Here is a 24,365-nt window from a genome sequence, read left to right as displayed (position 1 = left end):
GGGGGGGGGGGGGGGGGGGGGGGGGGTGATAACCCTCAATGAGGGAAAGCAAGGTTTTGGGGGTGTTGGAAAGACTCGTGAAAGGGATTAGTGTCGGTGCATGTGTGCTGCGTGTGTTTGTGTGTGTGTAAGCTTGCATACATGCAGGTGTGTGACTAAATCGGTGTTTGTACGTGAATGCTGGTGTTCAGATGATCCTTGCATGCACACGCGTCTGAACACCCTCCAGCAGCTGTGGATTGAGATGGGCTGATGTCAGGATTTTGAGGGAGGGGTTGTTTCACGCTCCACGCTTGGACGAAGGCGGATTAATTTTGGCTTTTTTTTCTCTGAGACAGCAGTCACCAAGTCGGGGGGGGGGGGGATTAAAAGAGGTGAATTTTAAACTGAGACTTGTTTACAGAGTCACAGGGTATGTTGCCACAGGGAGACAGATATACTCCACCTGTACATTGGGAAGAGATTAGGGAGGCATCGACAAATAAACGAGAGAGAGAGAGAGAGAGAGAGAGTGAGGAGGATTGGGAGAAGAGGAGAGGATGTACTGGCATGTTTGGAGGGTGTTTCACTCTTGGGATGTCTTTCCGTGTGTGAACCTGTATTTGTGTGTGGAAGAGGGGGAATGCAAAGCTGTACAGTCGATTGGCCACTCTATCACAATTACTTCTGAAGCGACAGCATACACACCAACCTGTCACAATAAACATACACACACACACACACACGCACACACACGACTGTTTTCATCGTCAGTAGGCAGTAGTGGACTCAAACAGCATCCACAGCCTTTAAACAAACACAATAGACTGTTATTGTCATTCATCCCTTAGGCAAACTGGGCACCAGAGTGTGTTTGTATGTGTTTTCATACAGGTAATCAACCACACACACACACACACACACACACACACACACACACAGTTATTAGCTGTGGGGCTGCTGCTAAGCCAGAGTAAAATGTTGATTCAGAAGAAGATCACACACCAATTACAAGTGGATTCGTCTTCTAATCTGGCTGCTCTTACCTTTGGCTTAAATCTCTGCCTCAGATCATCAACACATGCAAACAGCACAAATGCATGAGTGTGTGTTTGTGCGTGTGTGTTTTTTGTACAAAAAAACAAAGAACTGCAAACGCTTCGCCCTCTGAGATCATCTGAAGAATAAAAAGCACAGACTGATATTCATTCTTGGTATGATATGACAATGTTATTCATCCCCTTTAAATCTCTGCTTTGCATTAACAGGTTCTAACACAATAGTGATGGCCCTGACAGAGCAATGTAAAGCTGCCTTCACATGCTTGGATCATAATTTATGTAAAAAGTAAGTAAATTGTGTTTGGGTATTTATGTATATGACCTGTGTCAGCCACAATTCCAATTTTAAGAGGCCATTTATTTCAGCCCAACTTGTATTTGGCCACAGGTATGAGAGAGTGAAAGGAAGAAAAATAGGCATAGCAAAGGAAAAAGGGGCATGAAAGGAGGCCTGGATGAATGGAGGGCTAGATTGGAAAATGAAGGAAGAGAAGGACGCCGGCTCAGGGCGCCAGCTCAGGATAGACTGTCTGTTTAATGCACAGTCCATATAGCCTCTTTATCTCTCGCTCTCAGTCCCCCCCTTTCTCACTCCCTCATCCGCATGCAGGTCAGCTGTAAGCAAGTGAGGGGTGGAAAAAAGCGATAGAAAAAGCAACTGCTGCGGCGAGCAGAGAAAGATAGAGCATCCTCCACTCTTCTGCCAATCAGTCTCTTCCGTCAAGCATTGCAGCGTGTGCTGCTTGCCGCACGGTGTGCAGGGGCCCTTCTATTTAACTTGGCTATGTAAAAGGTTTTCTCAGAGGCCTAAAGGAGGTGAGTGCCAGCAACTAGATAAGGTCCCCCGTCTGCCTGATGGGCCCTGCCGGACGGAGGGAGAGACGGGGAGAGGGGCGAAGGGGGAGTCAAGTCCCAAAGAGTGTCAACTGAATACTGGAGGGAGAGTTGTGGGTGTGCTGTGAGAGGGGAGTGTGTATGTGTGTCTACCTGTACCTTTTTTTACTTAACCTACATTCTTTGTTGATCGTTTTTCAGTGTGCTTGTCATCTGTGTTCTGATAGTTTTCTGTGCTTTCTTTACTTCCCTTGCACTGTGTAATTTTACTCTTGTCCTTCCTCCTCTTTCTACTCTTGTTCTTTCTAGCCTCTATCCATCCCTAAGAGCACAAAGCAGTTTTTCCCCTGCCCAAAAATCATACAATCGTCAACCATGCTCCTTACAGTCTTTAAATAAATCTGCCCAAGTTTACTCTGTAAGCAAGAAACATTTACCACTGTGCTTGTGCCTTTTACAGGGTGCAAAATATCAACAACGCATTAGTGCTCAGGTGGAGGGAACACCAGTCATAATTTCTTAAAAGCACCCAACAAACGGCTTTTATTTTTTCTATTTTTTGAAAAGACCACGGGGTTGCTGGCAAAAGGACATAGTGATGAGAAAAGCACAGAACATTTGATTAGACATCCGAAAGCTCTCTGAGAGAGACAGCGCTACGAAACCTCTCTTGAGTGCTGGTCCATCAACAGTGCGTCGTGACTCTTATCTGCCTGGTGAAACTTTCAATTCATTTACATTTACATTTTGACATTGGTATGTGGGCTTGACATTTCAAAGATAGGGAAGAGTGTCTTGTGTCTCAACAAGATTTTACTCTCCAAGGAGAGTGAGTAATACGTCACTTTAAGACTTGTTTTGATATTCCTGATGTGTTAAGACTTCTTTTCAGTGAAAGCCTGCAGGATGCTTTTATCTCGTTAGTGAGGTCTCCTGTTATACATGTCAAAATTTTAAAGTGCTAGTATCTCGCTTTCTAAACCCCCACAAAATAACTCCAAAGAAATTATGGAAGAAGATGCACAGTCTCATTGCTTTACATAAGGTAATGTCTGCACTTCTATCATTTCACACAGCATGGTCTCAACGTTTGGGGACCATCAATATAACAAAAATTATTTTGATCAAACATGTTGGAAGGCAATTAATGTAATGCAACTAATGGACACATTTAGGGAAACCTGTTTATAGAAAAAGCCTTTCAGATGGATTCCGGATATTTCCTTTTAATGTTATACATGCTTATAAGATGAAGAAATGGCCCTTACCCTTTTCTCTAGTATTTCTAGTTGCTCTTTATAGAAGCTGGAGATGCTGGCCAGTTCCTTCTCCTTCCTCTCCAGTTGTTTGGCCTGTGAAAGAGGAAGAGAGAGTAGAAGAAGAAAAGAAGACAATAAAATGGCAGAATATGAAGAATAGCTGTTGGAGAAGTTCTTTATATTGATACATAACAATTTACTACACTGATTTGACCTGGGTAGGCTTGCGTAAATATTAAATTCTGACTGCCAGGTAAATAAAGAGGAGAAGGAAATCAATCCAGGCACTAATTAAAATTTTTAATTTGGCAATTCTTTAATTGACATAGTCACTAAGTGGGCAAAATGATGCTAAAGGTAATTGGCTAAAACAACACATTTGCTGATGAGCACACATGGGACACCAGCCAGAGGTGACTGATGAGGAGAGAAGAAACAACTATTGTGGTTTCTGATAAATAGAAAAATAGAACCTCAAAGACGATGAATACTCATCTCACCTATGATAAAAATATTATTCAAAGTATCAATCAACTCGACTTCAAACTGTAGTAAAAATCAACCACCACTCACACAAAAACGTTAATTAAAATAAAATCAATCACAAATCAAATTACTATACTTTACTGCATGCTACATTTTACATGACCCTTTTGCCATAGCAGTTACTGGAACTATCTACGATCTATTACTGTGTAATCATGAAATAAGCACGCAATTGAGCTACTGTGTCAGCTCAAGCACTACCACATATGTACAGTACAGACACATACCGTATTTTTAGCATATGCAAGCAAAATGCACACTAAGCTACGAGGAAGATTAGACACATCTTTTCTGCTGCAGTGAGCAAACAAAACATAAAACAGCTTCTGCTAACAACGGGTTAACGGCACTGACATTTTAGGCGACCATAGTAAAAATGATTATACCCTCCCCAAGTCTGTGCGTGGACAGAGCATCAAATTGCAGGTTCGTGTTTTTCAAAGCATTATTTTTGTAACTTTTCACCTCATACATCCACTACTCCATGGATACATCAAAAATCTATGATGTTTCATGGAGATCTATAATATTTTGAATAGTACATCACATCTAAACCTAGTAAAACACAAAAGAATAGCTATTTAATAGCGGGTCAATGTAATGTAACAAGACTTACAAAACTACCCAGGAAGCATGTGACTTTTACAGCGGCGACTGGAGCTTACATGGCGATGCTGGCGTTAGGATGAGGTGAAGCGCTTTAATATGCCTGCTGAGCCAAGCTTTGACAGACAGCAAGATGGCAGATTGGCTGTAGGAAGACCCATAGTTTGGGCCATGGCCATAGCAGCATGCAAGCAGAGGAAGACAGGAGGCAGACGTCAAAGATATGTGAAACTGTAATAACAAGTTGCCAGTTCAGCTGGAAGTCAGAAAGATACGTGCACTAGGGATTTTAAATTAAAGATTCACTTTTGAGGAAAGATTCACTACAAGATGTTTAAAGATGAGTTTCGTGATGGACCAAATTGTTTTAACAGCATGAGGCTTCACAGTGTGTCAGTGTCATTATGCAATTTCATAAAGTGGAATGAAAAGGGATTATTTTACGATAAATATTAATTAAAATAACAGAGACAGAAAAAGACTATGGACGAGCTATTGCAGAGCTGCAGAAAGAAGAGAGAGGGATAGTCAAAGGAGATGTGCACTGTCAAGACATCGGTGTAGGTGACTGACAAGCAAAGCACTGTGCCGTGATCCTTTACCATGCCATCAGCTCAATGTTTACACTCGCTGTGCTTTACTAATCCAACTATAAATCTTAATTTAGATGTCTCAATCGCAATATTGCAATGAAGATTTCCTCTTGGAACATAAATGCAGTGTGCACGTATCCATTTTGCATGAACAGTCACAGAGTGATGTATTTTGCAAAAAATAAATTAGTGCAGTAAATCTATTTTCAGAAAACATACCATATACTGTATTCAAACTGAACTGAATGGCAGTGAGCTGAATTAAACTGATACAATGAAAACCCTGTGGACTGGTTTAGGATCTTGGTGTTTACACGCATCTGGCAGAAGTTTCGTCATGCTGTGGAAAGTATGCAGCGGATCAAAGAAGGCCCTCAGCAGCTGTAAATCTGAATCACATTTGTCTAAAATGCATAAAAGGATAAGCAGCGTGCACATAGAGTACACAAGATGGTTGAAATCTCTTCAGCATGTTCAAGGAGGGTTAAATCAAGGGCAACTGGACTATGTTGAAGATAGTTGAAGACGCTTCTTCTGAACTAAAGAAGCCTCTCGGATGAAAGGCGAAACGGGCTTCTTCAGTTTGGAGTATCTTCAACCTAGTCCAGTTGCCCTTAATTTTAACCTTCCTTGGACGGCTGAGAACCTTCACAGACTCTTCAACGTGCACACACTTGATCTGAAGAGGTTTACATATATTTGCCTTTTAGACCGATTTCAAATCTCCCATATCTTAGCAAAATAGAAAATCTAGTTTTTAATAAGATCAGTACCATTTTGTATATTCAGTCCTGTTTTAGGACACATCACAGCACACAGATAGACCTGCAAAGTACTGGATGATAACAGGACAAATCATGACAATAACAAGTCTTCAGTTCTGGTACTAACTGACCTAAATGCTGTCTTTGATACTGTAGACCACCAGATCCTTTTAGATAGATTAACCAAGCATGTTGGCCTTTCTGGAAATGTTTTTAACTGGTATACCTCATATCTTTGCAGAAGAAAATCTTATGTATCTATAGATGACCACTCCTCCAAACATTATTGGTTTACCTGTGGGGTCCCACAAGGATGATTATTAGGACAGTTTCTTTTTGATTTGTACATGCTACCCCCGGGCAGTAGCAGGACGAATGGCAAGTCTTTCCGCAGCTAAACCTCCAAACAAAATACACTAGTATCCAACCCAAGCCGGGAAGCAAACAATCTAGGAGTGATTTATTCTGAATTTTTTTTTATCTAGGCTCATGTGCAGGGTGTCACAAAAATAGCATTTTATCATTTGAAGAACATATCGAAAGTAAGGCCATTTCTCTCTGTGAGCAACGCAGAGAGAGAGATGCACACTTTTATAACTAGCAAGCTAGACTAATTTGTCAGCTACGATTAATTCAAAATTCTGCTGCACCAGTGCTGACTAAGACCAAAAGGAGAGCACACATTATGCCTGCTTTAAAGTAATTACACTAGTTACCTGAATTTAAAATGTTTAAACTTTTATTAGTTTATAATGGCCTTGCACCAGACTACCTAATGCTTTTGGTTTATGTACTAGGATGGCCCCTTAGATCCTCCGGTTCTTGTTTTTTTAGCTGTACCACAAAGCAGAAAAAAAACATTTCGTGATGCTGCTTTCAGCCATTACCCTCCAAGCCACTATAAAAGCCTTCCAGAGGATCAGAGAGGGGCTGAAAATATTGATTATTTTAAATGTAAACCTAAAACCTATCTATTTTGTCTGTCTTTTATGTAGTGTTTGATAATGTTATGGTTTAAATTTTATTTACTATCATCATTACTGTTTATTTTATTCTATTTTGTTCCATCACCGTTTTACTGTTTTACCATAATGAATTAGTTTTTTTAGTTTATTTGTATTGGGATTTTTATTGCTTGTATTATCTTTTATTATTTATCTTTTATTATCTTAACTTTTAGTATCTTTTATTGTTGTCTAATTCAACTTTTATTTTTCTTGGTTGTTTTGGTGTGCATTAGTCTCTGAATCCATTTTTAATTTCCTGCGTTTTTTCAATCTTGTGCTTGTATTGCATTTGATTTGTTTCAAAGGTGCTATATAAATAAAGTGTGATTGATTGATTGATTGCATATTAAAATGATTATCAATCAGCGCCAGGACACTCACAAACACATATTGTTTCTAATCATAAGTACAATGAGTGAAGCTGTGCTACAGCAGTATGAACATGATATGGTGCATGAACACAATGAAGCTGGCAGGGAGTGAGGCAGCAATGGGGCATGGATTTATGCAGCATTACAAAAAGAAAGTGTGTTGTTACAAACATACACCCAGGCCCACACACACATACAGTGTTATGGCATGGTGTAATGGGGACTGATTGCTGTACCAGGTTTTGCATTAGTGAGTGTGATATAGATCAGATGGAGCAACAGCGTCTTCCCTGTATGATCTGCTGATCTTCTGTGCTCTTTACTGACACACACACACACACACACACATCCACACACACTAACAAACAGATTGACATTACATTTATTGTAATCCATCCTAATCTTATCCTAAGTTAACACGCACATGCATCCCAAAAGACCACATGTGCAAATCCCTATACTGTGCTCACTGCACTTTTCCTTTCTACAGTGGCTGTTTGATGCTTAAGGGCTGTGTGTGTGTGTGTGTGTGTGTGTGTGTGTGTGTGTGTGTGTGTGTGTGTGTGTGTGCATGCATATGTGTGTAAAATCACCTCTGCAAGCAGCACAGATGATGTGTAATTTTCTAGCTGAATACCTCCCAAAGTGTTGTTGTGTGGAATGGTGGCGGCAGCGCACTCACAGCCTCGCTTTAATGCACAATGAAAACATGACATTTGAATAGAGAAGAGAGAGAGAGTGAAAGAGAGAGAGAAAAGACGAGGTAGAAAGAATGAGCAAGAAAAACTGAGTAAAAAAAAAAAAGGAGGCGGCAGCAATGGTAGTGTTGCTTACCCAGGCATCGAAATCTGCTGGCTAGGAGAGAGACAACGAAAAGGGGTTAGTGAGACGGTAGAGGGTAGAAGGAAGGCACAGGTTTGGAAGAGATGGTGATAGAGCAAAGAGGCGAAGGATAAAAGAGAGGTATGAAAAGGAAAATAAAAAGGAAGGTGAAGTAAAGATGAATAAAGAAACAGCCAGGAATAAGACGGATAATGAGAGAACATGCAGCAGAGAGAAAGAGATAACTGACGAAGAAATAAGTGAACAAGAGAACAAGGAGGGAACAATGTTAGTACAGTTACAGAGTAATCAACACCATTATGTACAAGTTGCACATGTTAGGCTGATGACTACTTTTTATAAAACCTAATTTGCCAGATGTTGCAAGAGACCATTTTGGCCTCTAACAAGTCTCATAATGCATCCAACGTGTCCCAACATGCATTCTGTGACCAAGTAACTTATTAGTTTGCCAGGGTAATGAAACAATATATGAAATTGTACTCATTAATCTTTACATTGGTCATCCTGGTGGCAATGGTAGCTAAAACTTTTCCCATACTCAAGATGTTCTGGGTCTGGCATACGATCCTCACTGCATGTCAGCCTTCCATTAACACCCCCCGCCCGGTCCACCCATCTGTCTTGTTTCTCTTCAATGCCTTAAAGTGAAAGAAGATCTTTGATTCTCGCTGAGAAAGCAGTATTTGTAAAACATATGACTGGTTAGGTACTAACTGACACATGTTGGATTATATATATCCTAAGAAGAGAAGAGAAAAGAAGATGGTTTTATTCACCATTTCCTGACTTATCTGGGTGTTCCAACACTAAACACACAGCTTTTAGATGAGTAGCCAATATAGCCAGTGCTGGTTGCTTAACTAATTCATGCACTGACCACTTAGCTGAAAAGCTACAAATGAAAAATAAATCACTAAGCTATTACCTTGTATAAGGATATAAAGCAAACAAGTCTCAAGATAGTTGGCGCTTGTATTCCAGACTCTGCATTTGCATAAAGCCTAACAAAATATGAATTTTGTTTTCAAATCGCCGTTAAGCACATCTTCAAGCATTACGTTTGCAAAAAAATCCATGACACCCAAATGTTGAAATCAATAATTTTTAAATGTGTTTATTTATTATATTATAGTGTTAGCTTCCACATTAATATTTAAAAGGCAATTATGTTATACAGATGTGAGTTTAATGTTTATGTTGCAACTGCCCTTAGTAAGACCGAAAACTAGCAGCTGAGCTTACTGTGTGTTTTTTTTGTTATGATAAATCATAGACCTGTGATGCAGCTATAAAATATTATACAGCCTGACAGCATTACGCTAGACTACTTTATATTACAGCGCTTGTATCACCAAATCAAATAACGTTCTGTTTAAGTATATAACACACACAGGACACCGTATTTGGGTGCGTCTAGCCTTGCCCACTCAAACCAAGTGCTCCCCGTCCAGCTTTAGACACAGAACAGAAAGGGATAGATTAGAGCAGTGGGTGGCTCTAATGTTGCCATGCCTCATAAAAACACCATTCAGTTAAATGAGGTGAACTCACAAACCCAGTTGCTGCAGAATGCGTGTGTGTGTGTGTTGGGTGATGTGTGTAACGGATACAGCCGATGCCATCTGTTTAACCTCCCTGCTCTTCGGTGGCAGAGCCTAAACTGAGAGTGACTGTGACTGTGTGTGTGTGGACCCCCACGGAGTGCTCACAGGAGTGTGGAGGTCCCATTTCCATAGATGATAGACTTTAAAAGTGAGGTGAAGGGGCTTGTTGTTATACAGATGCAGACAAAATACACACCCAAGCAGTTAGGTTCAGTCCATGGGCCATAGCAGACAATGGCATTTCAGGTACATCCACTCATTGTTTTGCGGCTCTGAGCTCCCTGGTGACCAGCAGTCAGCAGCCTCAGTCTGGATCAACTGAGCTAGCAAAAAGCTAGGCAAAGTAACCCAAATAGACAAAGGTTCATTATTCCCTAGATTTTTACCAAGATAAAGGTTGTAAATTTAGTGTGAATTTAGAGTGAATTTTTTTCAGCTTCTAAAGGGGGATGCGTCAGAAAAAGTTTGACAACCACTGGTCTCAAAGCAGCCGCCATTCTTCAGAAGTGCTAGTAGGATGGTCAAATAGCTCCGATCATTTCTGTAACTTTCTGAAACCAACAATCCGACATTCGCAACCAGATTCTGCTGTGATTGGTCAGCTGTGCAGAGGTGACAAAGGAGCCAGGGTTGGAACCTCCCTCTAAAGCTCTCTTTTTTTCCCCCCATTCTTGAAACAACTATTTCTGTCACTTTTCATGTGAACAACCAAGTGCAACACTACGAATGCCTTCCAGGAGACTGTCTAAAAATGTTATCCTCATGTCTAACCAATGTTGCTCTCTACAATGGCCGGCTTTTCCTCTCTACCTTCCAGTGAGGCCGTTTGGAACAAACACAATCTAAAATCTATCAAATCTGTCAACAAATTACTTTTAGAGAAACTGCGTTATTTCATGACAACGAATAGGAGCTAAAGTTGAGTGTGTGTGTGTGTGTGTGTGTGTGTGTGTGTGTGTGTGGGAGTGAAACGGAAAAACTGACACGATGTGACAGGATGAGACCTTCTGGTCTCTAACACCACCTCACATGGCGAAGTACGCTTCCTTGGAAATCAATTATGTAAATACTGAATTATGCAAATGATACATTTGAATAAATCTATGTGTTTGGGGAGAAAAGACTTTGGTGTGGTTTACTACTTTACTCAGGAGAGAGAGAGAGAGGGAGAGAGAGAGATGAGGAAAGAAGGATTAGGCTGGAGAATGTCACTGGCAGACAGACATTTTGTGCAGTCAACCTCCTGATCTGGCTTTTTAATTAGGGAGAAAGAGGGAAAGACAGAAATACAGACAGAGAGGACAAAACACAAGCTAATTCACCGACAGCTTTCTTCCTGTTACATCTCTATGGGAATAAATACGCTCTGGACATTCATCATGTGTGCCAGTAATAAATGCCATTGGCACAGCTGAGTGCTTTCACCCCAGCTCGTTTGGTCGATGCTGATGCTTAGTTAAAACGTGTGTGGATTTGCCCTCAAAAGGCATATTGAAAATACACACACACACACACACACACACACAAAATGGCATTCAATAATCTGTAGTATGTTGCTGTAATACATTTTTCTCTTGTGGCATAAACAATACTTTTTTCCACTGACTACGTAAATATAGGGAAATGCTGTCCCTTAAGAACTTCCTTTATGACTGAGTAACTGAAAATCACAAAGCTGTTCCTTATACCTTCAACATTCATATAATAATATCTCATCACCAAATTTGTATCAACCAAATTTCATATCTACGATTCTTTGTTCATTGTTCCTCATAACCAACTTCTAAACCAAATTGTGGATAGAAATGGAGAAATTGATTTTCAGTGGTTACACTTTGACTTAAAATAGCAGGTGTTTCAAAGTCAAGAAGTAGAATTCAAAAAGGGGGGGGGGGATTATCTGAACTGTAACAATTTGTTAAGAAAATTCAGTCTATAAACAAAACGAACTGTTACTGAAGCGGGGGCATGCTAAGATATCTAAGGTATTTTGGTGCATGGTTACCAATTCACTGTACAGACAGCATGTATATGCAGTACTGTACTATACAGTCTCAGCAGCAAGTGAATCAGGGCATGTGCAGTTATGGCAAGCCCCGGGGATAAAACATAGCAGTCACTTCCTGCAAAGTAAGCTACAAAATGTTACAATACTTGAGTAATCTTGTACCTCTGTTTAAGGCTGTAAGGCTTTTATTCTCATCACTGGCAGTTAGTTGTTAGTTAAGTTTTTGCCGGCACTACAGCAAACAGGGAAACAGAGCCTTTTTCAGATTTCTGCATCAGTTATTAACACATACAGTAAACTCCAAATGCAATCAAATTCATCTGCACGAATTATCATACTAACACATGTGGGTGATGTACACACTTCCATGGACCCACATAAGCATGAACACAGTATAGTAGAAATACCAGAGGCAGGAATTGGTTAGTCTAGCTGTTTGCTCATTAAATGTGTGTTCTCGTCACACAGCCGGGGGAGGTTAAATGAATTAACACTTAATCAGCCTGCTTTACCACCACAGACTGTCACAGAGACAGTGATAAAAAGGACCAAGCGATAGGAAGAGGACGCAGAAAGAGAGATGTCAGGAGGTACAGGTTTTGTGGGGAAGAGAATGAAGGATGGAGGAGAGATCATAGACTGTGTAAAACATGAACGTAGTCTCTATGACGTCACCCATATATTTCTGAAAAGTGATTGTGAAGCTCCGGATGTCGCCTTCTCAACAGTGCCTGTGTCGCCTACTCCCGGCTACTCCAAAAAAATGGGCAGAGGTGTCGTGTCGGTGCAGTTGAGGTTGGCCTAATGAATACTGGTTGCTCCGGCTAGCCACCTGTTACTCAAAGCGTTCACAATCTTAATTATGCATAACTTTAATATGATTTAAACGGGTGAGTTCTATAAAAATTCACTGCACGTACAGTTGTCGTGAACAGGAAATTTAGCTATAGAGACCAAAAACATTTTTAGTACCGGGCTGTGAACAGTGAAGTTTGGCATTTTAACATGGGGGTGAATAGGGATTGGCTCGCTTTTGGAGCCATTCTCAAGTGGCCATTCTAAGAACTGCAGGTTTTCGCACTTTATGCGGCATTCAGACCAAACGCAAATTTAATCCATGCAACGCTTTCCTCGCAGGGGTTTTATTACTGGACAACTGCTGTGTTCACACATAACGCGATAACGCGAACAAACACAACGTCAGTACTACAGCTGTATAAACCTAAGTAAACATTTTGCTGATTAAATAGCAATAAATGGATCAAACTGATGCCAAAATAACTACAATATGATGCAGATTTGTTAAACATATGAATTCATGCTTTGTCAGCAAGACAGCAGGAGAACAACTTCAAAAATGTTTGTTTTCTGAATGGAGTTCGGATCGATCAGGGCTATGCTATGCTAACTTGGTCACAGTAAAGTACAACGATAGCTCGAATAAATTTACATACACATGTTTTCTGAACTCACCAGGTAGTTCAACCTCCTTGCTTTCTTTTCTCCCAGCAATGTCCAGTTTTGTCCGGTTTTTATATAAATATGAATTAGTGCCACACGATGCTAAGAACACTGGAACCAGATGTGCACGGAAACTAGCTGCTGAGAAGCTCGAGTGAAGATAAATCAACGTTGTAATCCCAAAAACTAAAGTAAAAAGTCAATTTAATAAAAGCACTACGGGTTTTTATTTGTCCAAATGCTGTAGCACTGCTCCCTTATCCTCTCCCCCAAGTTTAGCCAGAAGATTTCAATCACCCGCTCTTCCTGGCCCTCTCCACGCAACGCTCTGAAGCCGCCGGTGACGTACGGACAATCTCAACGCTGATAAGCTATCATGACTCAGCGTCATGCGACTTTCTCGCTTGAGTTGAAAATATTCAACTCACGCGGATTCCTTCGCGTCGCCAGCACCGCCCCCTTCACGTCGCTTCGTGTCTGAAAGCACCTTTAGCATTTTAGCTTCATTTCCAGCCCTGGAGGTTGAAGAGACTAGGAAATGGGTAGTGGTGAGAGAGAAACAGCATTTTCTGTGTTTTCATTTGCTCACTCTCACTTTTACTCCAATTTCTTCACATTTAGCCTAGAATTGTGATGACACTACTGGATTTGAAAAATATTACCGACTATAGACAGGAATAGTTTGATCAGACTGGGATGAGGCTATTTTAACCATATTTTTTATAAACAGTCTATGATTTTAACCCACCAACAGGAACATCCAGAGATATTTTGGAGAACACTGCCTCAGTAATTTATTACTTTCAATGGAAATATAACAAAGATAAATATAAGAAGGTTTATGTGTCCAACAGCACACTATGTAAGATAAAACAATAGAATATTGCATACAACAAGCAGAAACACAAAACTTGATTAGTTAACATTTTTGAATCTACCAACATGCACTAATACAAGGCAAAGGTAAAATGTGTTTAAAACAAATTGTTATGTATTTCATATTTGTTCTGAAACCATGCTTTCCTTACAAATACATACGTCAGTTGTTAACGAGATATAATTCCACATGTGAAACACAGACCATATTTTCGAAGCGTTTAATTCTAAAATAAATAAAATTCAGTATCATAAGATCAGACATAAGATCTGTGACATTAGTGTCCACTGCATTCATTTTTGACTGAGATAAATGCAACTTATGAACAAATTGCTTAGAGGATGAGAAATCTTAATTAAAATCAATGTTAATCTTAAATTAAAAAACCTTTGACACACACTTTGATTGTTTACATTTCACATTTATTCATTTAGCTTGTTCCAACAGAAATTATTATTCCCCTATATGAGAACAAGCATGTGGGAAACATTACATTTCCTCTGGATAATAAGTCTCGTCCAGCTGTCTCATTACATTGCGACTGCTCTCTGATGGGAGAGCTATTCCACTCCTACACATTTGTCCTTTGAACCAACAGGATTTGTGCTAGACGCCCCCCTTTCTGCTCTGCTCCGATCAAAATCTCCTCAGCCGGTGAGCGCTCCGCTCGTCAGCAATTACCGTGGCATGATGGGGGAGTGCTGTAAGTGTGCATGTATGTGTGTGAGTGCCAGCATGCACAAAGGGCTTAGCTGCTCTCACATGCCGAAAAGATGTCAAGTCTGTGATTACACTAGCTGATAACAAGTAGTTTAGCCGTGTGTGAATGTGTATGTCTGAAACACTGTTGTATCTTACATAGTTTCTATGAGGAAGACATTCAGGGTTTACTCATGTGTGAGTGCATATGTGCACCTTCACAGTATGTCACACTCGCAGGCTCAAAAGCCATCGCCATGGTGAAGGCTAATGTTCACCCACTCAGTCTCAACAAAAACCTCTCTCCCTCCACTACCATACCTCAACTTGTTTTTCAATTCATTCTCTTTCTTTTTTTCATTGATCCATCTTTCTCTTCTCTCCCCCTCCTCTGGATTCCTATACCCATTCTCTTCTACCTCTCCTCCCTCTCCCGACCCTCTGTCTTTGGCTAACAAGCAGTGTTGGCTATCTAGCCGGCTGGCTGTCGAACTCAGACATCTGAATCCATTACTGTATCACGCTCCAAATCTCTTCTCTCCGCCTTTCAGCTCCTATAGCCCGACCCTGTCCATGTTTCTCTTTCTCTGAGCTCTCTGGCCTAATGCTTCCATGTGCTTGCTGCCCTAGCTGCCGAGTGCTGCCGTATATTGGAGAAAATGACTCTTCAGTCCTGTCTCACAGGTGGGTTGTGGGAAAAAGGTAGACGCTGGTGGAAAATAAAAATATTCAATGTGTGTATTGAATTGTATTAAATTAATGTACTATGTTGATGTCATATTTATTGGTATTGTTGCTACTGTGTGATATGCCTTGCTTCATAATCTGCAAACAGTGATGTTCTATCATCTGCTGAAAAACAACGGTTTCCTTGTTCTTATTTTAGAATTAGATTTGAAGCTGTCATCTTTGGTCAAAGGGGAAGGAAGGGGGATCCATCCAGATATTATTTTGGGATTGGCTGCATACAGCTGAACCAACATGCCCATCTGGTGCTAGAAAGCAAACACTCAAAGCAGCTGAGGTGATATGAATTGACAGACTGATGTAACCACAGGCTAGTTCACTGAGGAGGGACGACACATGGTGGGCAGTAACTTTGCATTTGCCTTCAAATCTTAGATTTCCTGTGTGTTGAAGTCTCCAAACACGCTACAGATTAAATAATCTAGGAATACCTACACTATATACATTATTAGTGGTAAAGGAAACAATTAAAAAGCATATAATGTTTAAACAAAAGTCAAAGAATTAGCTAAAACAACTGTACACAGATCCATTGCAGATAATTATACTCTGTGATCAAGACTTGGAGAGCAGGGGGGCCTGCGGGTTAGCGAGAACATCTTGTAACTGAAAGGCAGCATATTCAGTGCAAAACACATTTCCACCCTTGTCAAGTGTCATTTCCGTGTACTTCTACACAGCAGCAGGGCAATACTGTTAACATGTGTGGCATCATCCGCTGCGGTCTGACTGTTTGTCATCTCAGGTCTGACTTTAATGAATGTTGGGCTTTTCACCCTGGTTTTCATCATCTTTCATTTGGACAGTGTCAAATGCTTCACTCTGAGTCATCATTCACACATGCAAGCATGCACACACACACTCTCACACACACACACACACATACATACTCTAAGGACAGGGACTGAGGGGTTGAAAAGAGAAAGATAAAAAGATGGGAGACAGAGGAGGAGGAATAAATGCTGGGAGAACATGTTGCCCAGGAGCACATGTTGCTGTGCAGAGCACGCATCCATCCTGCTTTATATCCCCTGGCAAACCAAGCACGCTTCCACAATGCCATCTACTGACAATTTACAGGGTTACATCCTGTTTCCTCATCACACGGTCACAAACCTAACTCATCCAAGTGCTAGACACACCAACCAATAACTCAAAATACGCAGCTACAGGTATGTGTGATGTGGTAAAACAGGACAGAGAGGGTCTGACTACACAGCAAGGGAATAAAAAAAAACACCTCAACAAGTGAAATGATTCCACACTACTTCAAATTCCTACAAAATAAACACAAACAGGCAGTGACATGTATTAATATACACGAAATGACAAAACTACCTGATTTGCCATTTAACTACCTATACAACAATCTGGCTAGGCTGTTAAAGGAAAGAGGTGTGAGAAAACCGGGACATCAGGTGTGACCAAATGGGCGCAGCCCCTCTTATCACACAGCTAACTATCTAACTAATAAAATTAAAAGATTATCATAATTTACAATAAAATAAAAGATGTCAATTTCCTTTTGCAAAAATATGTCACAGTGTGCAGTTGCATGGTTTCATTACAATAAAAAAATCAACAAAAACTGATTCAACTCTCTGCCTCATGTGCAGTGTGTGAAATTTTGATCATGGGGGAAAATATGCCGGGCTGAAAGGCAGTGCCAACTTGATCCCACTGTAACTTTAACGATACATCTGTGGCAGTCAAGGAAATGTCCCTACTGGGTTTTAATAGACTGGAGAGGAAGAACAAGGAGCAAGGCGGTATTATGCATGAAGAGCAACCTATTTTCCACACTGAAATTGACATGAATATTGCCTCCAAGGTTAATAAACTTCTGGATGGAGAAGAACAGAATAGAGGTGGGTGGAATTAAGGTGACTTGTACCAATTCAGAGGCATTCAAAATCCAAATTAAATGGATATGTCATCTTAATAATTAGGTTTGTAACACAGTAAAACCCCACAATGCCAGCTGTACGAATGACAGCTTGCCTCTAATATCTGACGTGTTTATGTATACAAGGTGCAAGGTAGATTAATCATTTTACAAAATAGGGTTGTATGACAAGATTAAGTTGTAGTTTCCTTTGTGATGTAACAAAAACAAATGCTATATAAAAAGTATGTACAGTAGATGGGTGGATAAATAAAAAAAATCATAGAAATGTAAAACTATTTTACATGGTGGAATGCTGAGGATGAATTAAGGAGTCTCACAACCTGGGGGAAGAAGCTGCTCTGGAGGTACGACGGCAGATACTTCTGCATCTCTTTCCAGATGGCAGCAGAGTGAACAGGCTGTGGCTAGATGACTACTGTCCTTTACTGTCCTATTTTTCTAGTCAGGATGCTTTCTATTGCTCCTCTGTAAAGGTTAAAGAACTTGGAATGGGATGTTTCCTTAACAAATACAGCGGTTTCTGAGCTTTCTTCACCAGGGTGGAGACCTGAGCGGACCATGTCAGGTTCTCTGTGACACTGATTCCCAGGAAGCTAAAACTGTTCAGCTGCTCTACCTCAACTCCACTGATGTAGACAGGATTGTGTGTCTTCACCTCCTTTTTCCTAAAATCACCAACCATCTCATTTATTTTGCCGTTAAGCAGTGGGTTGTTCTCTGCAAGACTGTCGATTTCCTCCCGATATCATCGTTGTTTGAAATCCGGCCGATGATGGTGGTGACATCTGCAAACTTCACAACAAAGTTCTCTCTTTGTTGGAGGATGCAGTCATGGTATACAGCGTGAACAGGAAGGAGTACACAGCCCTGGGGGGCTCAGAGTCGAGGAGGTGTGGCCGCCAATCCGAACTGTCTGTGGTCTGTTTGTGAGGTAGTACAGGGCAGAGGAGATGGTATCCTCTGTGGATCTGTTGGTTCTGAAAGCAAACTAGTGAGGGTCCAGGCTGGCTGGGATGTTGTTCTTTATGTGCTGATGAACCAGTTTCTCAAAGCACTTCATCAGAATGGGGATGAGTCGTTCAGACTAGACACTGCAGACTTCAGAATCAGAAGGAGCTTTATTGCCAAGTACTGCTTTACACATTCGAGGAATTTTATATAAGAATAATAAAAGAATAGAGAAAAATAATACAACTATTTGCAGAGAAAGAACAATGTGGCAGAGATTTACATGTGCATTACTCTGGTTTGTGTTGTGCAGACGTATTGCAATGGAAGAGAATATTATAGAATATAGAGAGAATATTATTAGGTACAGGGATGATGGTGGCTGTCTTGAAGCAGGTGGGAACCCTCTCCTGAGACAGTGATATGTTGAAAATGTCAGTAATAACATAAACTAGCTTACTGGGATATGTTTTTAGTACACGGGTAGAGATGTTATCAGGCCCAGCTGATTTACTCATATTCACTCGCTTCTCTCTTCTCAGATCTGCTATGGATAATAGCAGTGGCCATTCATCTGGAGGTGGGGTAGACTTTACAGCTGACTCTTTGTTGAGGAGATCAAAGCGAACATTAAAATATGTTTAGCTCATCTGGTAACGTGGCCTCACACATGATGGGGGCGCTCCTGCTTTTGTGGTCTGTTATGTTTTAGATCTTTGGTGTTGTTGGTGTTGAGTTCTCTCTTCAATCTCTGCTTTGCCTCCTTGATGCCAGCTTTCAGTCTCGCTCTGGCAGATCTCTTTGCTTCCTTGTCACCTGACCAAAAAGCAGCTTTTTTTGACTCTTGATAGAGCCCTTTACTCTCCATTCATCCAGACTTTCTGGATGTGGAATTATTTTATCGTCTTAGTGACTGCCACATCATCAACGCATTTGCAGATGTATGATGTCACTGCTGATGTCTAGTTCTCAGATCTATCTGTATTTACTCGTTTTTTTCTAATTCCATCTGTCTTTCAAATTTCCCCACATGGGACTTTCTGCAAAACGGGTCAGAATTGAAACTGTACACTAATGTTGTTGTCCATCACTGGTTTGCAGTGGAGTCAGAAAATAAAGCCATCTAACAGGTTACAAACATTCAAGTAAAGTCTTACCCACCTAGGTAGCATCTAAAATTCAACAGCTTAAAGCAGATGCTTGTGTGTGTAGATGAAGTTGTGTTTGTGTGTGTGAGAGTTGCTCAGCACTGAATGCATGTGCATACTAATGGTATTTATTTGCAGCACGAATGACACCTCTGAGGCGGAGAGAATAGTCGGGGGAAGAAGACAAACACAGGAGGTGCTAATGAAAGAAAGGAGAAGAGACTAGGTGTTAATGTCGCCTATCGTCTCTTCAGCGTTTTCACTCAAGGTGTAACTGTTAAAGTCTAAATGCAGTCTTAGAACAAGGTAGGATGACACGTCGAAACAGCCAAGTTGTACAGGCTTTTTTCAGAGAACCTTTGTAGGGAGGGGTGGAAAGCTGGGCGTTAATGGCGAACAGAAGTTGCAGTTGGCACATAATTCTTAAACAGGGTAGAGTAAATTAAATATGGTCTGGCACACAGGTTGCAAATATTCCTGGTGAGTGTTTAATATCAGCTGTGCGAACTTGATCAAAAATGCGGAGTGAACGTGTAGGGACAGTCAGCAACTATTAGTGCTTATTAGTCACAGCCGGTGTTCAGAACTTAATCCCGATTTCAGTGGCACTATTTCTTCACCGAAACCACACAGCTTCTCCATCAGCATCACTGTCAATACTGAGCCGATTACTGCAGGCGGGTTAGTAATGAACATGGACAGTGCATCAAGTGAGAATGAGACGATTATAAAGAAACGAGTTTTAGATACCACTTTGAGCTCTCCCCGTTGAAATACCTGTCCACACTTGGCCAATCAGTATGGAACATCAAAAGAGTTTTTTTAAATTGTTTTCACAGATTCAGAACATCAGCTAGACGTCAATGAGCTACAGGTAAGTATTCATACACTACATGAAGAAATGAGGCATAGCAGGAAGGAATTAACACTATCAGATGTTGGGCTTAATGCATATTTTTCTCAATTAAGTGATTAGTTGTTTGGTCTGAAAAATGTCAGAAAATGGTTGATGACGTCCTCAAATGTGCTGTTTTATCCACAACCCGAATATATTCAATTTACCAAATAGGGAAGTAACATTTTTATTTATCAAAATATTTGGCAATTAATTTAATAGGTGACAACAAATCCATTAACAGTTGCAGCTCTAATCAGACTCTACACAAGGAAACTGAATTTTACACCAAACTAAAATGTAAATACCACAGTACAAAAAAACTTACAGACATAATATGCAAGATGCTCAAAGAATATAGTATTGACTGAACTGTGGATGAACCTTTCAAGCGGTTATCCCTGTACACACACACACACACACACACACACACTCCTTTGATATAAATCAACTTGGAGCCTGTTTTATGCACAGGTATGCACAGACACAGGTATATATATTTATACACGCACACACACACACACACACACAGTCCCAGCGGTGGCGGTTGGTGCTAAGACAGAAGTAAATGGCTAATGTGAGTGTTTGTGACAGGTAGCCTGAGGCAGTGTTGGGAGCAGCTCAGCTCTCTGACAGGTGTTGCCGCCACACCTCCCCCACCTCCTCCTCCCCCCAACACCAACACACAGCCTGCCTGCTGGGAAACCAGTAGTGCACGTGGGGAAATGGGCTGCGGGAGGGGGGTGGGGGTTGTGATCGCGTCATAGCACTATGTGTGTGAATGTACGGCATGTCTGTGTGTGTCTGTCATCTCCTCCAGGAAATAAGGCAGCTCCCAAACTACTCAAAGTGGAGCGTTTAAGGTGGAATAGGCAAAGAGACGGGAGGGGTGTAGAGACTTTTTCTTTAAGCCTCCAGCTGTGTTGTTGCCGGGAGATGCAAGGTCGATAAAAAATGCAAAGAAGAGAGGGAAGCCCACCTGCTAAGCAGAGAGATTGTATAGTGGCAGAGCTCTTGAATCTGAATCCCACTTTCAATCTCCTCAAAAGCTGAAGCAATGAAACAAAAAATAAATAAACCAAGCACACCTTTCTTTTTAATGTTGGGAGTAAATTTCACTAGGTTTGAGGTCTGTTGGTGGTTTGTTCAGTATGTGTCACATGTTAGAGTAATCAAACTGGAAACAATGAATGTGTTAGACAGTTGCGCAGAAAAAAGTTAGAGTCAGAGGTAAGACTGAACAAGAAAGGCAGGTGATAAACAGGAAAAGGTGGGAAGGGAGAGGTGATATCTCCAAGTTATATGCTGTCTAGGCTTCTCGCAGACACACGTACATCCACTTCAATTCTATCAACACCTGAAAGCGGCAAAAAACCTCCCCCCTCTTTTAACTTCAGGAGTGCTAAAACCTGTCAACACACCCATCATCAGTGACAGAGTTGGGTCAAAACTTATTTTCTATGTCTGTACAACCACAGACAGGATACTCCTTTAAGGTGTCTCCCCACTCCTACACAAACACACAAACTGACATCTGCACACACACTGACAGGCTGTATTGACTTGTCATGTCAGAGAAAAAGTAAAAAACAAAAGCTTTGAGGTAACAGTGCTCAGTTTCACATTGAGATGCAACATCATTAAATGTTTGGAGCCCATATCAGTGTAAGCTAAGCCAGTGGCTCCGTTCAGTATTCATTACAGCTTCTGGCATGCCGAAAAGACGCTGCAGGACAAATCAATTGGAGAGGAGAGGGAGAGTACGTGAGAGAGACAGACAGGGCTGTGGGAAATCCACAGTGTTTCATTTTAACAAAGTGAGGCAAAAAAAAACACCAGGGAGGTAATCACTAATTAATGATAGGCAAGAAATCACTGCTAATCATATACATGTAAGTAAAATCAGAAAAACACACAAAGACACACTTGTTAAACATACAAATCTCTCTGGCAATCACCTCTGTTTCACTCCTACACACTGACCTGTTAGTTGACTCGTTATTAATTTGACAGGAGTATGTGTCAACAAGCACATTTGAAATACTGGTAGTGACAAAGCAAAGCAAGCATGCATTAGTTTTGTGCAGCGGTGCTCTAGGGCTGGCCCGAATGTCATTTTTTGAGCAGGACTAAGAAAGGGAGAAATATTTATATTGCGGGGTTAAGACAGAGTGAAAATAGATGCATGCCGAACTGGGTTGGTGGCTGCTGTACAGAGTAGGGGGAACTGTAGCTGAGAGTCCAGAGTGAGAGAGTCTGCAGGTCCAGAGCAGAATCCGGGAATAGTTTAGCCGGGCGGGGGTCCAGGCGGAGAGCGCACGGGATGAGCAGTGTTTTCGGTAGTGGAACTAAATCTAACATGTTATTATGCAAAATTCACTTTTAATTTTAATTAGCCTATAGCGACAAAATGCACTTCTTCAACAATCGGCTTATTATAATTAGGCTTATTTAAATGTGTTCATTGTGTTGCTGTTTGTTTCCAGCCTACAGTTTGATACTGATTAATTTTAAAATGTAAGAAATTTGACTGTTTTGATCTGTAAAGAAATTAAGCAAAATTAAAATTTATAAACACCATAACTTCCACACTACTGCTGTCATCACTCAGTTTAAAGTGCTCCCACACAGCTGAGGGCTTTTCTCTGTGGGGAAAAGCCAGCAACAATGCTTCCTCCAGCGCATGACCATGGTTTTATTCAGATTGTGCTTGAAGAGGAGGGGCTTTTCAGACACGTCCATTGTCAGTGTGTGTTCGTGCACAGCTTTACTGAAATAGGGGTTAACGCATTTCAAATAGTAAAAAAAAAAAAATCGAACATCAATATATGGCGGTCAGCGCTGATATTGTGGCGACCGCCACAAATAAATCAATGTATGGGAAACACTGTTATTATTAATATAACCTGTTGAAATAGATGGTCATACTTGTACCCCGACAGGCAAGGCAGGACCACTAGGGATTTCCTCTGATAAAGTACAGATACTGAACATCCCCCCTGATTAATTTATGTTGCTTCCACACCACTGGCATGATCTGTTCAGTGCAGAGAATCTGAAATTAGGGGTCTTCGTAAACAAAGCTTCTGTAACAGCTATGACAACTGAGCATCATAATATACTGAATTAAAACAGTTTACTGAAGTTCTGAAGTTTACTGATAATGACAATGACATGCATAATTTCAAGGTTGGACAACAATTTCACAGCAAACCTGTTTTGAATATCTTAATCACTTTTCATGACTTTACTGGTTATTTATTTCAACCAGTCTGGATATTACGTGTATAAAAAATAGGCTATCAGATAACATATCAATTAAGAATCATTCATTTAACTCAGAGACACAGCCCATCTAGGCCAACCTCAAGCACAGAGCGAGCGAGCGAGCGAGCGAGAGAGAGACCGACCATACACGTAAATCCGAATGATTAATACGTGCTCATTGTGTCCGTAAAATGAACTGAACTAACTATATTGACAAACGTCAACATTTGTATGTGAGATCTAAGTAGCTTAGAACTATAACTCAAGCAGGTGACCGGTAGGCTTTAAGAGGTTTTATACATCCAAAGAACCTCTATAAAACCCAGACCAAGTGTCTAACTGAGACCTGTATTTATTTGTCAAAACGTGTAGCCACACCAGGCCAGTAAAAGGGACATGCGTCTCACTGGGATTAGGCTTTTAATAGAAGTTTTTGCGAGCATGTACATCCTAATTATTCAATAATTTACCAGTGCCACCGTCCAGAGGTGCCATTCAAAGTCTAAACAGTAGATGGTGATGTTGACTTATACAAAAGGTTTCTGGGGGAAAAGAAATCTACTCCTAAATAATGGAAACATGTATATGGTAAAATGTGTAATAAAGGCTTATATTGATTTGAGATCTTAGACTTAACAGATAAAAAGTGTATATATTTGAAAATCTGAAGATTGAATGTGTCTGATAGGACTGAACACTCAATGTGTAGGTGCAATATTTGTTAAAGGCAAAATGAGTGTCAAAATACCATTTTCAATTAAATACCGTCGTGCTGCAGAGATATCCTGGCCTACACATCATATTTCAATGAAAAACATAATTATATGAAAATTTATTTAAAAATTTTTTTCCATTCAATATCGCAAATCATATCACAATTGTAGTATTACAAAATTTACAAAATCATTCAGCTCTAGTGTCTGATCTGTTAAATAT

At 40.6% G+C, this 24,365-nt stretch overlaps 1 protein-coding gene and 1 long non-coding RNA gene across 4 annotated transcripts in view; one reads left to right on the top strand and one right to left on the bottom strand.

The window, feature by feature from the left end:
* Nucleotides 1–24,365, bottom strand: part of chchd6b (coiled-coil-helix-coiled-coil-helix domain containing 6b) — a 187,751-nt gene that overhangs the window by 160,082 nt on the left and 3,304 nt on the right. For all 3 annotated transcript variants that reach the window (XM_046029092.1, XM_046029095.1, XM_046029093.1), the window contains exon 5: nt 3,143–3,226. In XM_046029092.1, coding sequence (XP_045885048.1) covers nt 3,143–3,226 — 84 coding nt within the window. The remainder of the gene's footprint in view (nt 1–3,142; nt 3,227–24,365) is intronic.
* On the top strand, nt 18,838–20,195 carry LOC123956719. The gene is made up of 3 exons (XR_006821610.1): nt 18,838–19,249; nt 19,406–19,573; nt 20,107–20,195. It is a non-coding gene; the product is annotated as an uncharacterized LOC123956719 (long non-coding RNA).

The sequence above is a fragment of the Micropterus dolomieu genome, linkage group LG18 (genome assembly GCF_021292245.1).
Source record: "Micropterus dolomieu isolate WLL.071019.BEF.003 ecotype Adirondacks linkage group LG18, ASM2129224v1, whole genome shotgun sequence".
NCBI lineage: Eukaryota > Metazoa > Chordata > Actinopteri > Centrarchiformes > Centrarchidae > Micropterus > Micropterus dolomieu.
The sequence above is the reverse complement of the archived record's forward strand: the minus strand, read 5'-3'. Positions and strand labels throughout refer to the sequence as shown.